This window comes from Dendrobates tinctorius, unplaced genomic scaffold (assembly GCF_039654945.1).
Source record: "Dendrobates tinctorius isolate UK_male_01 unplaced genomic scaffold, ASM3965494v1 ptg000069l, whole genome shotgun sequence".
Lineage (NCBI taxonomy): Eukaryota > Metazoa > Chordata > Amphibia > Anura > Dendrobatidae > Dendrobates > Dendrobates tinctorius.
The window spans coordinates 23,240,875-23,254,522 of NW_027361737.1; the positions used below are offsets into that span (position 1 = coordinate 23,240,875).

Genomic DNA, 13,648 nt, shown 5'->3' on the forward strand with positions numbered 1-13,648 from the left:
TGGAGCATCTTCCACATCTATCTGCTGCCACCAGTGCTCCGAACGCCTCTCACGGTGATTCGCAGACACCTGACCACGACCTTTGCAAGGGCAGATTGGGTACAGAGCCTAGGAAGCGGGCTCTCTCTAGCTCATCATCCAGTTCCCTGGGTCTTTCTGCATCATCCAGGATGCCTTCATCTCCCCATGCCGGCTCCTTGGAGGCGACTTTTGGGTCGGATGTGGATTCCCAGTCTGATTCAGACCAGACCTCAAAAATGCAGGACATGATAGATAGCCTTATTTTGGCTATTACCTAAACTCTTAAACTAAGAGGACAAGGTTCCCGCTCAGGAGCACTCCATTTCCTTCAAACGGGTAACACGTCCTTCCCAGGACCTTTACCAATCGCAGAGAGTTTGAAGCGACTATGGCTAAACATTGGGGAAATCCTGAAATGTGCTTCCTTGGAAGGAAGCAGCTAGACATCCTTTACCCCTTTAGCCCAGACATTGTCGGTAAATGGGCAGAGTCCCCTAAGCTGGAACCGCCAGTTTCTCGCCTGTCTTCCAAGACAGTTCTGTCTCTACCGGATGGTGTGTCTCTTAAGGACGCTATGAACAGGCAGATGGAGTCTTTGGCTAAAGCGGCTGGTGCCTCCCTCTGCTCCAGCTTCGCTTCCACCTGGGTGGCAAAGTCCATCTCTGCCTGGGCCAAAATGCTCTGCCAGGGCATCCTGGCGGCAGCTCCTCCTGATGAGATGGCAGATTTGGCAGACCAGATTGCCCATGCCGGCAAATATCTTCTGGCTGCCTCTTTGGATGCGGTTGGTTGTTCCGCCAGGGCTAACAGCAACATCATTGCAATACGCCGCATCCTCTATTTGAAGGCGTGGAATGCAGATCCATCCTCAAAAAAGTCACTAACCTGGCCTTTCAGGGTTCTAGGCTTTTCTGGTCCAAACTGGATCAGATCATTTCGGAGGCTAGAGGGCAGAAAAGAACCGTATATACTCGTGTATAAGCTGACCCGTGTAAATTTGCCATAAAAAACTGGGAAAACTTATTGAATCGCGTATAAGTCTAGGGTGGAAAATGCAGCAGCTACTGGTAAATTTCAAAAATAAAAATAGATATCAATAAAAGTAAAATGAATTGAGACATCAGTAGGTTAAATGTTTTTGAATATCCATATTGAATCAGTAGCCCCATATAATGCTCCATACAGTTCTTGATGGCCCCATAAGATGCTCCATACAAAATACACCCCATATAATGTTGCACAAAGGTTAATAATGCCCCCATAAGATGCTCCATAGAATAATATTCCCCATATGCTGCACCATAATGGTTATGGCCCCATAAGATATTCCATAGATGCTGCCTCATAAGATGCTCCATAGATTATGCCCCCATATGCTGTACCCATAAAATGCTCCATAGATTATGCCCCATAGATTATGCCCCCTTAAGATGCTTCATAGATTATGCGCCCATATGCTGCGCCATAGATTATGCTTCCATATGCTGCCCCATAAAATGCTTCACAGTTTATGCCCCCATATGCTTCTCCATAGATTAGGCCCCCATATGCTTCTCCATAGATTAGGCCCTCATATGCTGCTGCTGCCGCTGCAAAAAAAGAAATTGACATACTCACCTCTTGTTGCTGGGGGCCCGGTGCCGGTGTCCTGAGCAGGCGGGGACAGGTGCCGGTGTCACCGCTGGCTCAGGACCCCGGCACTGGCGATATTTACCGATCCCCGCTCCATGGCTACACGTCGATCTGTCTGCTGGGTCCCTCTGTCAGTGACATTCAGGCAGAGGGCGCGGCACGCACTAACTACGTCACTGCGCCCTCTGACCTGAGCATCATAGACAGAGGACGCGGCGGAGAGGACAGAGCAGCGTGCAGCGATGGACCGGGAACAGGTGAATATAGCTTATACTTACCCCCTCCTGGCGCGGTCCCTGCAGCCCCCTGCTTCTCCCGGTCTCAGGCTCCTTCCTTCAGCGGTCACGTGGTACCGCTCATTAAAGTCATAAATGTGCGCATATTCATGACTTTAATGAGCGGTACCACGTGACCGCTGTAGGAAGGAGCCTGAGACCGGGAGAAGCAGGGGGCTGCAGAGACCACATCAGGGGGGCTAAGTATGACCTGACACCCCCGCTCCCCCTCCGACTCCCTGGCGTATATGACTCGCGTATAAGCCGAGAGAGGGGGGGGGGGGGGAGAGAGAGAGAGAGAGACTATCATCCCACAAAAATGGACTGAAAATCTCAGCTTATACGCGAGTATATACGGTACTTCTCTTCCTCAGTCCAGGCCTAAACGTACTTTCAATAGGAAAAGGCCTCTGCCTTTTCATTCCTTTCAACCCTTCTCTTCTTCAGGTACTTCCTCCCAGCAGGACCACTCTTCCGCCCTGGGGGAAAGGAAGAAACCATCCTTCAAACCTGCACCTCACTCTTGGCCAAAGGGTCGTTCCTCCAAGCTCTCTGGGTACCGCTCTCACAGGTTCTCTTCTAAGTGACAGGTCACCCCCACCTGGGAATCTCTCCAGGGTGGGAGGCCGGCTTCTTCTCTTCAAGGACGCAAGGTTGTCGGTGGTCGACGACACCTGGGTCAGAGAGATAGTTACATAATCGACTTTTCTTCCCTCTCAGGAAGACGTTTCTTTCTGTCTCACCCGCAAAGACTCCCGTCTCAGGAACCAGGGGTTCTTCAGGCCTTCTCCTCCCTTCTACGCTCAGGAGTAATCATACCCATTCCCTGGAACGAATGGTTTTCAGGGTTCTACTCCATTCTTTTCGTAGTCCCAAAGAAAGATCCTGGACCTCAAACAGATGAACCACCACATTAGGATCCGCCACTTCAGGATGGAGTTCTTATTCTCCGTGATCACCACCATAGAACCGGGAGAGTTTCTTTGTTCCGTAGACATTCAGGATGCTTATCTTCACGTTCCTGTTTGTGTTCAGCATCAGAGATTCCTTCAGTTTGCGATCCAGGAGGATCATTATCAGTTTACGGCTCTTACCTTCGGCTTCACCTCTGCCCCCAGAGTTTTCATGAAGGTCATGGCAGTGGTCATTGCCATTCTTCGCTCCAAGGGGATTCTCATAATCCCTTACCTGGACGATCAAGGAACCGTCCCACCGAGACTGCGTCCAGAGTCTTGAGATCACGCTGGTCCATCTCGGTTGGATAATCAACAGAGAGCATTCCTCCCTGACCCCCAGCTCAGCACCTGGTGTTTTTGGGTATGAGGTTCGACATGGCCCAAGCCCGTGTCTTCCTTCCCAAGGAGAAGTTTTCATCTCTCTACCAGGGAATCCGCTCTCTAAAGCAACCAGCTCCTCTCCCCTTGCGGTCTTGCATGAGACTTCTGGGAAAGATGGTTGCCTCCATGGAAGCCGCGCCTTTTGCCAAGTTCCACACCCATCCCCTTCAGCTGGCCCTCTTGTCTGCTTGGGACAAGAGAACTGTTTCCCTGGACCGAGCCATCCTTCTGCCTCTCAAGGTGAGGCAATCCCTGACCTGGTGGACGCTATCTGTCCAAGTCCTGCGCGGGAGATCCTTCCTTCCCAGGTCATCACCACCGACACCAGTCTCCTCAGTTGGAGAGCGGTCTTCCTTCATCACACAGCGCAGGGTCGCTGGAGCGCTCAGGAAGCCGATCTCCACCTCAGTCTTCTAGAGAGCAGGGCGATCTTTCTCGCCCTTCTCCACTGTCAGTCCCTCCTTGCAGGCAAACCGGTCCGCATTCAATCGGACAAGGCCACGGCCGTGGCTTACATAAGTCACCAAGATGGGATTCACAGCAAGCAGTTTATAACAGAGATGACAAGGATCCTGCGATGGGCACAGCGTCACGTCCCTGCCATATCAGCCGTTCACATTCCGGGGGTGGAAAATTGGGCTGCCGATTTTTCTGAGCTGTCAGGGTCTCGCATCAGGCGAGTGGTCTCTCAATCCTGCCATTTTCAACCAGATTTGCAGTGATGGGGCACCCCGTACGTCGATCTGATGGCGTCTTGCATGAACCACAAGGTCCCTCAGTTCGTAGCCAGGTCTCAGGACCCTCTGGCCATTGGTTGCGATGCTCTAGTAATTCCATGGTCTTAATTCCAACTGCCTTATCTTTTTCCGCCTCTCCCCTTGATTCCAAGGGTCGTGAAAAAGATAAAGGCAGAAGGAATTCCCGTAGTCCCAATAGCTACGGATTGGCCAAGACGGGCCTGGTACGCGGAGGTGGTGAACATGCTAATGAATGATCCCTGGAGGCTTCCAGACAGTCCAGATCTTTTCTTATAAGGCCCCCTCTTCCACCAGAATTCTCAGTCTCTGATTTTAACGGCATAGCCGTTGAGGCCGCAGTTCTGAGGGAGGCTGGTTTTCTCACCAGGTCATTCAGACCATGATTAGGCAAGAAAACCAGCATCCTCACGCATCTACCACAGATATTGGAAGGTCTTCTTCTGGTGGTGTGAGGAGAACAATTTGTTTCCGATGTCCTTTTCCCTTCCTTCCATCCTTGGTTTTCTTCAAGCGGGTCTTGACTCGGGTCTATTTCTCAGTACTTTTAAAGGTCAGGTTTCCGTTCTGTCAATTCTTTTCCAGGGAGATCTTTCTTCCCGTTTCAGGTAAAGACCTTTCTTCACCTGGCACCCCCTTATCGTCGTCCGATAGGCCCATAGGATCTTAATCTTTACCTTGAAACACTTCAGCGCGCTCCTTTTGAGCCCATCCAAGACATTTATTTTTCTCTCCTGTCATGGAAAGTGGCCTTCTTAGTTGCAATTACATCCATCAGGAGAGTTTCTGAGTTAGCGGCATTATCCTGCCGTTCTCCGTTCCTGATTCTACATTAGGACAAGGTGGTTCTCAGGCCCATTCCTTCCTTCCTCCCAAAGGTGGTTTCCTCATTTCACATCAATGAAGACATTGTTCTTCCTTCTCTATGTCCCTCTCCAGTCCATCTCCTGGAGAAGTCCCTCCACAAACTGGATTTGGTCAGAGCTATTCGAGTCTACCTTTCAAGGACTGCTTCCTTTCGCCATTCCGATTCCCTTTTTGTCATCTTAAGGTTGTCGTAAGGGGCTCCCAGCTTCTAAGTCCACCATTGCCCGTTGGATTCATTCGGCAATTTTGGAGGCATACCGCGTTCAGGACAAACATCCTCCTCCGGGGGTAAAGACTCACTCAACCCAGTAGGTGGGAGCCTCCTGAGCGGTTCGTCACCAGGCTTCAGCCTTGCAGATTTGTAAGGTCGCAACCCGTTCGTCTTTGCATACCGTTGTTAGGTTTTATGGGGTTCATATCCATGCCTAGTCTGATGCAGGTCTGGGAGGGAAGGTGCTGTAGGTGTTTTCTTTGTTTCTCACCGTTGGGGTACTGCTTTAGGACGTCCCATGGTTACTTGTGTCCCCAATGAAGAGATAAAGAAAAAGGGAGTTTTGGTACTCATCGTAAAATCTCTTTCTTGGAGCCTTCATTGGGGGACACATCACCCTCCCTAACTGGTTGTCCCGCGTTTGGGTCTACGGCCTTTTGTTATTGGGTTGGTACATATGTTTTTTAGTTGCTTCTCCTATTTCTTTTACACTAACTGAGGTACTTGGTGCCCGTCGGTGGGTGTATACTGCTGAGGATGAGCTATTTTCCTTTTTTTGCATAGTGTCAGCCTCCTAGCGACAGCTGTATATACCCATGGTTACCCGTGTCCCCCAATGAAGGCTCCAAGAAAGAGATTTTACGGTGAGTACCAAAAATCCCTCTTTTGTTACTGTAAAGTCTCTTTTCTCGCGTTGTAGGAGCCCGATATAGGATGCCTTGGCACTTGTGTACTGCTAGTAACAGTATTGGCAGCCCAAGTGGAAGCGAAGACTTGGCTCAAAAAAACAAGTCCACTGCCCTTCTGTGATTTCCTGTGTCTCCCAGTGAAAAGTTGTCTATTTTGTTTTTAGTTGAAGTGCTAACTTGTATTTTTTGTTTTGCTTGCAGCTGGTGTCGGCAGTGGGTTACCTACATAGTCACTCTATTTTGCACCGTGACATTAAGGATGAAAACATTATCATCGCTCCTGACTTCACAATAAAGCTGGTGGACTTTGGATCTGCAACTCGTTTGCAACCAGGGAAGCTGTTCTCCACGTTTTGTGGCACCACTGAATACTGTGCTCCAGAAGTGCTGCTCGGCAATCCGTACGTCTGTTTGGCTTCTGTAATTCACTTGCTATTGTTGCGGACCCCACCTACCTGTTGTAGCGTTTCATAAAAGTTTGCCCATAGTAGAATAATGAGCCGGAACAAACGATTCTTGTGCATAAAACCAAATGATTTCTAAATCCTCGCATAAAGTGAAGTCACATAATGTACCAAACATCGCTTGTCAGTTATCTATTAGAGGACCTGCAACTTGAAGGTGCAAACCCGTAAAAAGGGTAACTATTGGTTAAAAGGAAAGTCCAGTGAAATCCATGATCTCATGATATCTTTAGGCCGAGATTCTTTTCTGGCTTTTTCCTCATTAACAAATCCAATGTAAGTGTTATAATAAAATGTGATTGAAAATTCATATATTTTTATAGTCCTCAGAATAGCCATCACCAACCATGGTACATTTGGACACATATTGACTTTGAACAAGGGCTAATCCTTTGTTTTATGTGTAATTTAATTACATTTGCATAAGATTTTATTGGCCTCTATTGTCATTTTGCTCAAATTAATTTTTTACTAATATTCTATGCAGAAACTCGCATAATCTGGTATAATATCAGGCAGGAATATAGCAATTATTCCGCAGCCGGTCCATAAATCACGATCTGCACATGGACCGTGTTTCACAGATGTCTGATTTTAGCCTTACCCTTAATATTGTCTCTGTAGTTATTGTCACTCTACAATTGTAAGTAATAATAATAATAATAAATTTTATTTTTATAGCGCCGACATATTCCGCAGCACTTTACATTTCAGAGGGGATTTGTACAGACAATAGACATTACAGCATAACAATAATCACATACAGTAGATTATAACAAATACCAAGAGGAGTGAGGGCCCTGCTCGCAAGCTTACAGTCTATGAGGAAAGAGGTAGACACGAAAGTTGGGTGGTAACAGTTGCCCTGATTGTATGGACCAGCCATAATGTTAAGTGTGTAACAGTACAGACACAGAGGGCTAATGGATGCATAAAGCATGTGGGAACATGATGCTGGGAACCTGGTTATGGTAAAACTTTTGGCTCTGCCACACAGGGATAGGTTAGGTTAATGTGTTGAGGCGATAGGCCAGTCTGAATAAATGCGTTTTCAGGACACGCTTAAAATTGTGGGGATTGGGGACTAATCGTATTGACCTGGGAAGTGCATTCCAAAGAATTGGTGCGGCACGTGTAAAGTCTTGGAGACGGGAGTGGGAGGTTCTGACTATTGAGGATACTAACCTCAGGTCATCAGCAGAACGGAGGGCGCGGGTAGGGTGGTATACTGAAACAAGGGAGGAGATGTAGGGTGGTGCTGAGCCATGGAGGGCTTTGTGGGTGAGGGTAATAAGTTTATACTGAATTCTGGAGTGGATGGGTAGCCAGTGTAATGACTGGCACAAGGTAGAGGCATCGGTGTAACGATTGGTGAGGAATATGATCCTGGCTGCAGCATTCAAGACAGATTGGAGAGGGGAGAGTTTTGTAAGAGGGAGACCGATTAGAAGAGAGTTACAATAGTCGAGACGAGAATGAATAAGAGAAACAGTAAGAGTTTTTGCAGAGTCAAAAGTAAGAAAAGGTCGAATTCTAGAAATGTTTTTGAGGTGCAGATGACAAGAGCGAGCCAGTGATCGAATGTGGGGGGCAAAGGAAAGCTCGGAATCAAGTATGACCCCAAGACAGCGGGCATGTTGCTGGGGAGTAATAGTGGAACCACAGACGGAAATGGCAATGTCGGGTGTAGGTACATTAGTAGCGGGAGGAAACACAAGGAGTTCAGTCTTTGACAGGTTCAGTTTCAGATATAGTGAGGACATGATATTAGACACAGCGTTTAGACAATCGCCAGTGTTTTCTAGAAAGGCTGGCGTGATGTCAGGAGAAGAAGCGTATAATTGGGTGTCATCAGCATAGAGATGGTACTGGAAACCAAATCTACTGATTGTTTGACCAATAGGGGCAGTGTACAAGGAGAAGAGGAGGGGGCCTAGAACCGATCCTTGAGGAACCCCAACAGTAAGGGGAAGGTGAGAGGAGGAGGAACCGGCAAAAGAAACAGTAAAGGAGCGGTCGGAGAGATAGGAGGAGAACCAGAAGAGAACGGTGTCCTTGAGGCCAATGGAATGGAGCATAGTGAGGAGGAGCTGATGATCCACAGTGTCGAATGCTGCAGAGAGATCCAAGAGAATTAGCATGGAGTAATGACCATTTGATTTAGCTGTTAGCAGATCATTAGAGACTTTAGTGAGGGCAGTTTCAGTGGAGTGTAAAGAGCGGAAACCGGATTGGAGAGGGTCGAGAACAGAGTTTTCTGAGAGATAGCGGATAAGACGGGAGTGGACCAGGCGTTCCAGGAGTTTAGAGATGAAGGGAAGATTAGAGACAGGTCTATAGTTAGCGGCACAGTTTTGGTCGAGGGATGGTTTTTTAAGTAGTGGATGTATGATGGCATGCTTAAATGAGGAGGGAAAAATACCAGAAGAGAGAGAGAGGTTAAATATTTTAGTTAGGTGAGGGGTGACAGCAGGGGAAAGGGACTGGAGGAGATGTGACGGAAATGGGTCACTGGTGCAAGTAGTTGGACGAGAAGATGCAAGGAGCCTGCTTACTTCTTCTGTGACTGGTTCAAAATCAGAGAGTGAGTTAGATGCAGTGGGGGAGGGAGGACAGTGCATGGTATGAGGGGATTTGGAGATAATTTCCTGTCGGATCTGGTCAATTTTTTCTTTGAAGTAATTGGCCAGATCGTCAGCTCGGAGCTCCGTGGTTGGGGCCTGTACTCTTGGATTGAGTAGAGAATGAAAAGTGTCAGAGACGTTTCGGGTTATTGGACAGTGAGATGATGAGGGTGTTGAAATAGGTTTGTTTGGAGAGGTGAAGGGCAGTGTTGTATGTTCTAAGCATAAACTTAAAATGGATGAAATCTTCGTGTAGATTGGATTTTCTCCACAGACGTTCGGCGCACCTGGAGCACCGCTGCAGGAAACGTGTTTGCACTGTGTGCCAGGGTTGTCGCCGTCTGCGTTGTGGTGTTCTATTTATAGGGGGTGCAAATTCATCCAGGGCAGTTTGAAGTGTTTCATTGTAATGCTTCAATGCAGAATCAGGACATGAGAGGGAGGAGATAGGGGCCAATGAAGACTGCAAGTTCTTCAGAAGTTTCTGGGTGTTAATGGCCTGTATGTTTCTATAAGTCTGGACAGTGGGGGTGACCTGAGCAGCCTGGCAGTTCTTTATAGAGAATGAAAGAAGATTGTGGTCAGAGAGCGGGAGAGGGGAGTTTGCAAAATCATCCACTGCACAAAGCCGAGAGAAGACCAAGTCGAGGGAGTTTCCGTCTTCATGCGTTGGAGAATTAGTAAGCTGCGAAAGGCCAAATGAGGAGGTTAGAGATAAAAGGTGAGTAGCAGATGGGGAGAGGGGAAGCGCAATGGGGATGTTGAAATCTCCCATGATGAGGGTAGGGATGTCACAGGAGAGAAAATGTGGAAGCCAAGTGGCAAAATGATCCAGGAACTGATGGGAGGGGCCGGGAGGACGATACACCACCGCCACTCGCATGGAGAAGGGGGTGTAGAGTCTGACGGCATGGACCTCAAAAGAAGGGAAGACAAGTGAGGGTACTTGAGGGATAACCTGAAAGGTACATTTTGGTGATAGGAGCAGACCAACGCCTCCACCAGCTCTATTGTCTGATCTTGGGGTATGAGAGAAGTGTAGCCCCCCGTATGAAAGAGCAGCAGCAGCGGTAGTATCTGACTGCTGGATCCAGGTTTCAGTAAGAGCCAGAAGGTTAAGAGAATTAGAAAGGAAGAAGTCATGAATGAAGGAGAGTTTGTTACACACTGAGCGAGAATTCCAAAGTGCACAATTAAGAGAGACAGATGGCATGCAGGGAATATTAATAAGATTAGAGGGGTTTCTGAGTGTAGCAGTGGGGGGTTTGACTTTCTATAACATGGGGGACCAGGGTTGGGAGCAATGTCTCCTGCAACTAGGAGAAGGAGGATAGAAAGAGTGAGCAGATAGTGATTTGTGAGAGCGTCTCTGGTGTTGAATGGTGGGACTGGCTGGATCTGTGCAATTTAACAATGTGAAAAGAGCATGAGTGCTATACATAGGAGAGGAAAGAAGCGAGGGGCCAATATGGATGGAGTGTGGAGAGTTAATGCCAGGGCGGTGGATGTGTGTGAATGCAGCGGCCAGGATAAAAATTACACAAATGCATATGGTATATATTTGTTGTACTCCAAATGTACAGAGAGTAGATGTATATAAATGTCTTACCTGTCTCCTGCCCTGTCTAACTGCCATGTTATAACTGCCAGAAGTACTTTGATACATGTACTTAGATTACATGTGCATAAATGCCACCCCTGCATAAATGCTCCCCCTAGCTAGGTCAGAATATATAGGAGGTTAAGGCTAAGTTTTTGTTTTTTTTTGTTTTTTTTTGTGGCTCTCTCTGCTCATTAATCAATCACACTAAATTGAGACACCAGGACCCAATAAAATGTTGTGGTGGAATCTAATACAATTGTAACGGCTAAATGTTGTTATTGCTATGTGCCATTTCTAATTTCTGTATGTTTATTGTATCTTCTTTTATTCTTTATTATTATTAACATTTACTGTACAAATCTGAACATTCATTCAGGTATCCAGGCCCAGAGCTGGAAATGTGGTCTCTTGGGGTGACTCTGTACACATTGATATTTGGAGAGAATCCTTTTTGTGAGGTGGAAGAGATACTGGACGCAGAGCTGAATCCTCCATTCTCCGTTTCGCAAGGTTTGAAGCCATTACTATTCATTCTGTATTGTAGATGTGTTTGCTACTTTTAAATGGTTATTCAGAAGTTGTGCCTTGAGCAGCTCAGAGCTATAATAATCTTTATTTTTTTTTATATAGCGCTAACATACTCCGCAGCACTTTACAGTTTGCACACATTATCATCATTGTGCCCGATGGGGCTCACAATCTAAATTCCCTATCAGTATGTCTTTGGAATCTGGGAGGAAACCCACGCAAACATGGGGAGAACATACAAACTCCTTGCAGATGTTGTCCTTGGTGGGAATTGAACCCAGGACCCCAGCACTACAAGGCTGCAGTGCCAACCACTGAGCTACCGTGCTGCCCGCTATGCAGTCTCCTCACAGTCTCTTCACTTTCTGGTTTCTAGCAGGCCGGGCTCTCCTCCTTCAGTGACAGTTCTGATGTAACATATTCAGCTATCAATGGTTTGTTCTGAGTCTACACAGCTATCACTGTATTTACCCATAGAGATAACAGGGCGTTTGTATGAGAAAACCACTCCAGACATTGAGAACATTAGGAGACCTGCTGTGAAATCTGCAGGTTAGTGATTTATAACTGCATCTTTTCAGAAGGAGAGAGGGAGGTAAGCATGTAACTAAACATCCATAGACTGAAGAGAGCTGACTGGGATGTTTAGAGTTAACACATCTCCTGGATTGTTACTACTGTGCATTCTCAGCCAGGGTCTGGACAAGCTCTGGTGGCCAAGCGCCATGGAAACCAGCTATACACTATGAAAGATAAAGGTTCTCATTGCAGGAGAATAACAGCAGATTAGAAAAAGCAAGTCAATTGCAAACTTGCTTATTTTCATGCTAATTAAAGCAATATACGAACTTGAGGACAGGAGTGCCTGAAAAGAACTGTACCCACAGCAGACACCCCTACTTTTATAGCATTCATTTTTTTCTCATCATTATTATTATTATTATTATTATTATTATTATTATTATTCATTTATATAGCGCCATTTATTCCATGGCGCTTTACATGTGAAAAGGGGAAATATAGACAAGTATAATAAACATGTGTAAGACAAGGGACACACAAGTACATAAGGAGAGGGGACCCTACCCGCGAGGGCTCACAGTCTACAGGTCATTCCAGACTGATTTTCCAGAATTTATCAAAACTGTTATTAAGTTTTTTTTTTCTATTTTGATTAATATCATATTAGTAGTAAATCCATTCCAGTGTCTTATCACATTGACCGAGTCCTATATAATCTACTGGAAATGTGGCTGTCTAGAGAAATATTTTAATATGTAATTATTTCGCCTTTCAGAATTACATGATCTTATTTCTGGCCTTCTCCACCGTGATCCAGAGATGCGTATGACTCTGGATGAGCTCCTCAGGGACCTTTGGGTGACGCAGCCTGTCAACCTTGCAGAATATACGTGGGAGGAGGTGTATCCACCCACCTGCACTCAAATTGGTGAGTAAATATATATTTTTTCTCCTTCGTCTCATTGGGGGACACAGAGACTGTGGGTGTGTGCTACTGCCGTCTGGAGGCCGACACTAAGTATACAAAAAAAACAAGTTAGCTCCTCCTCCGCCGCATACACCCTCGCCCCGATAGCGGGCGGAAACCAGTTTTTGCTTAGTGTCTGATGGAGGCACACGCAGTCTGGATCTCTCCAGACTCTTTTTTTTTTTTTTTTCTTTTTTTTTTTTTTAACATTTTCTTACTATGAAGAGGAGACAGGGGCGACGGACCCTATTGAAAGGGTCCGATCTCCCCCAAACATCAACGGGCGAGCACGCGCGAGTATCCCTCCGCGTATTCTTTCCCGCACCGAGGGACATCTCTGGGACTTTTCCCCAGACATCTATTTTTTCTTTTTTCTTTTAAAAAAGATATGACAGGGGCAACGCATCCTATTGAAAGGATGCGATTTCCCCAAACCATCAACGGGCGACCACGTGCGAGTGTCCCTCCACGTTCTCTCTCCCGCGACGTGGGACAATAGGCCACACTTAGCCCTCTCCACCCCTAGGTAGCGAAACCATGGGCTTGCACAGAGGCACAAGACTAGTCTGTGCGGCCCCACGGCTACATCAACGCCAGGTGGCGGTACTGCGTGGTGGCGGACGGTCCCTCTCCTCGCCCAGCCAAGGCGGACGGAGCTAGGGTGCCTGCACCGTCTGAAGATATGGGTTACCTCAGGGTAAGCAGGGCTCCTGGGCAGCGGGAGGTTTCCAGGCCAGGGCTGCGGCGTACTCTCCAGGGGCTGGAGCGGCTCCCCTAACCTGCCTGCAGGCAGAGCAGGAGGACTTCCTCGGCGCGGCAGGGGCAGCGGCGTGTTCCCCTTCTCCCTTGCCATGGCCCTCTGCAGTGGCCGGGCTGGGGAAGGAGCGCGCGTGGCTGAGTAGGTGCCGTTTAGAGCGCCAGTTCCGGGGCGAGGTAGGCCGCGGGGAAGAGGGCTCAAATTTAGCCCGCGGCTTCGGCCTAGGCTGTGGGGAAGGCCCGCCCCCTGGTGCGGCGGGCAGGTCCGAAATTTAGCCCGCAGCTTTGACCTAGGACGCAGGGGGAAGGCCCGCCCCCCAGCGTGACGTCAGATCCAGCGCCGCCCCCGGATACTGGGCGGGTGCTGGATAAAATGGAGGCCCCGGCGTCAGAATGG

At 47.7% G+C, this 13,648-nt stretch overlaps 1 protein-coding gene across 5 annotated transcripts in view; it reads left to right on the forward strand.

Moving 5' to 3' along the window:
• Positions 1–13,648, forward strand: part of PASK (PAS domain containing serine/threonine kinase) — a 119,454-nt gene that overhangs the window by 73,923 nt on the left and 31,883 nt on the right. For all 5 annotated transcript variants that reach the window (XM_073581203.1, XM_073581201.1, XM_073581202.1 and 2 more), the window contains exons 15-17: positions 5,989–6,188; positions 10,855–10,988; positions 12,304–12,456. In XM_073581203.1, coding sequence (XP_073437304.1) covers positions 5,989–6,188; positions 10,855–10,988; positions 12,304–12,456 — 487 coding nt within the window. The remainder of the gene's footprint in view (positions 1–5,988; positions 6,189–10,854; positions 10,989–12,303; positions 12,457–13,648) is intronic.